This window comes from Penaeus chinensis, chromosome 16 (genome assembly GCF_019202785.1).
Source record: "Penaeus chinensis breed Huanghai No. 1 chromosome 16, ASM1920278v2, whole genome shotgun sequence".
NCBI lineage: Eukaryota > Metazoa > Arthropoda > Malacostraca > Decapoda > Penaeidae > Penaeus > Penaeus chinensis.
Window position 1 is genome coordinate 10,804,517 of NC_061834.1, and position 572 is coordinate 10,805,088.

At 52.1% G+C, this 572-nt stretch overlaps 1 protein-coding gene across 2 annotated transcripts in view; it reads right to left on the reverse strand.

Annotated features, from left to right (window-relative positions):
• Nucleotides 1-24, reverse strand: part of LOC125033682 (chorion peroxidase-like) — a gene marked incomplete at its 5' end in the record, with an annotated part of 20,381 nt that extends 20,357 nt beyond the window's left edge. For both annotated transcript variants that reach the window (XM_047625387.1, XM_047625386.1), the window contains 1 exon segment: nt 1-24. This exon segment is cut by the window's left edge and continues 34 nt beyond it. In XM_047625387.1, coding sequence (XP_047481343.1) covers nt 1-24 — 24 coding nt within the window.
• Between the last annotated feature and the right edge of the window lie 548 nt (nt 25-572).

Here is a 572-nt window from a genome sequence, read left to right on the forward strand (position 1 = left end):
CTGCGCTCGCTCGAGGCCGATGTCAGGTTTCAAGTACCTGATGTCCCGCCGCGCCCCCCCGATGGCGCCGAAGATGCCCCCGGTCGGGTCGAGTCGGATAGGTTCGAGGCTGAACCTTTGAGCGTCAGTGGGCGGGCAGCACGCCCACGCGGCCGTAAGTGCCACGCACCTGAGGGCGGAAACCGGATTTTGGATAGGGAGGCCGAAATATCTGTATACACTTGCATGAATATAGACGCATGCATTCACACACATATACAGAAACTACGCATGCTTGCGGCCATGCTTCACTCCCAGATTTCCCCACAAATACCCATTTGCATGAACAAAGAAAATCCACGGACAGCCTGCAAATGGAAGATCTTAACAACGCCATCGTCAGAGGAGGAAGATATTATCGGCGATGATTTACGTGGATCTTACAAACACGACGTACTTGCAGCCGCCGAGGATCTCAGCCAAGGTCATCTAGCTTTCTTGTATTACCTAGAAACATCCACAGGCAACTGCACGGGGCCCGTCGCGTAACAAATTGTTTTTCGGGTTTCAAATCACTGTTTTTTATCAAAAAG